General features: G+C 39.4%; 1 protein-coding gene across 1 annotated transcript; it reads left to right on the top strand.

Annotated features, from left to right (window-relative positions):
- Positions 1–276: 276 nt before the first annotated feature.
- Positions 277–1,263, top strand: LOC107640684 (uncharacterized). The gene has a single exon (XM_016344188.1). The coding sequence runs from the start codon at positions 277–279 to the stop codon at positions 1,261–1,263; it is 987 nt and encodes a 328-aa protein (XP_016199674.1).
- The last annotated feature ends 700 nt before the right edge of the window (positions 1,264–1,963 follow it).

Below are 1,963 nucleotides of genomic sequence, written 5' to 3'. Positions count from 1 at the left end.
AATGAAGAAGATGAAACTCATGTTGCAAAGAATAAAGTAGAAGCTTCTAAGAGTGATAATTTGCAAGAAGGGAACGTGACACCTTCCACTCAACAGAAATAAATTCTAGCCTCCAAGGATGCACCAAAGGAGAAGATCCAAGTTCCTAAATTCAATCCAAGAATTTCATACCCTCAAAGATTGCAAAAAGAGGCCAAGGATCAACAATTTTCTAAGTTCCTGGAAGTCTTCAAAAAGTTCCAAATAAATATCCCTTTTGCTGAAGCTCTTGAACAAATGCCCTTATATGCAAAGCTCATGAAGGAGTTAATTTCCAAGAAAAGAAATTGGAGGGAGAATGAAACCGTGGTGCTTACCAAGGAGTGTAGTGCCATTATTCAAAAGAACCTGCCTGAGAAATTGAAGGATTCAGGAAGCTTTGTGATAGCTTGCACCATTGGAGATGTGACTGTTGAAAGGGCTTTGTGTGATCTTGGAGCTCGTATTAATCTCATGCCATTATCCTTAATGTGCAAGCTCCAAATTGAAGAGGTAAAACCTACCCAAATCTCTTTACAACTTGATGACCGTTCTTTGAAACTTCCTTTAGGTGTTGTTGAGAATTTACTGGTAAAGGTGAAGACATTCATATTCCCTGCAGATTTTCTCATCTTGGATATGGAAGAGGATGTCAATGCCTCTATTATATTGGGGAGACCTTTTCTTGCTACAGGGAGAGCATTAATTGATGTTCAAAAAGGTGAATTAATATTAAGGGTGAATGATGAACACATTGTGCTCAATGTATTTAAAGCTCTACAGCATCCTAATGATTACACATATTGCATGAAAATTGACATCATTAATCCATTGGTGCAAGAGACATTAGAAGAAGAAGAACTTAATGAATCACTTAAGTCCTCTGTCAAAGTTGAAGTTGGTGAGATTGAAGAAAGAGCACCACCCAAGGAAGTATCATACATTCCTTCAACGGATGAGGGACCACTAAAGCTTGAATTAAAGCCTCTGCCTCCTTCTCTAAAATATGCTTTCCTTGGAGAGTCAGAGGCATATCCTGTGATCATTAATTCTTCATTGAACACTTGTGAAGAGGCGTTAATCAAGGTGCTAAAGGAACACAAGACAGCAATTGGATGGACTATTGGTGACCTTAAGGGAATAAGTCCTACTATGTATATACACAAAATTCTACTTGAAGAAGATGTTAAACCAATAGTACAAGCACAAAGAAGCCTTAATCCTACAATGAAGGAAGTGGTCTAGAAGGAAGTGATGAAGTTGTTGGAAGCCGGCATCATTTACCCGATCTCTGATAGCCCTTGGGTGAGTCCGGTTCAAGTTGTTCCCAAGAAAAGAGGTGTGGCCGTGGTAGCCAATGACAAGAATGAACTCATTCCTACAAGGACTGTGACTAGGTGGAGGATGTGTATTGATTATAGGCGGCTCAACATAGTCACAAGGAAGGACCACTTCCCTCTTCCTTTTATTGATAAGATGTTAGATAGGTTGGCCGGGCATGCTTTTTATTGCTTCTTGGATGGATACTCCGGCTACAACCAAATAGCGGTAGACCCTCATGGTCAAGAGAAAATAGTGGTCACATGCCCCTTTGGAGTCTTTGCTAATCGTCGTATGCCTTTCGATTTGTGCAATGCTCCTGTGACTTTCCAAAGGTGCATGCTTTCTATATTTTCTGATATGAATAAAAAATTTATTGAGGTTTTTATTGATGAATTCTCTGTTTATGGTGATTCCTTTGAAGCATTCTCGCAACATCTAGCTTTAGTATTGAGAAGGTGCCAAGAAACTAACCTGGTTTTAAATTGGGAAGTGTCATTTTATGGTTACAGAAAGTATAGTTCTTGCGCACCGCATCTCAAGCAAAGGCATAGAAGTTGACAAAGCCAAGGTGGATGTCATTGAGAAGCTACCACCCCTTGTGAATACAAAAGGGATAACGAAT

This window comes from Arachis ipaensis, chromosome B5 (assembly GCF_059453495.1).
Source record: "Arachis ipaensis isolate K30076 ecotype BB chromosome B5, ASM5945349v1, whole genome shotgun sequence".
Lineage (NCBI taxonomy): Eukaryota > Viridiplantae > Streptophyta > Magnoliopsida > Fabales > Fabaceae > Arachis > Arachis ipaensis.
The sequence above is the reverse complement of the archived record's forward strand: the minus strand, read 5'-3'. Positions and strand labels throughout refer to the sequence as shown.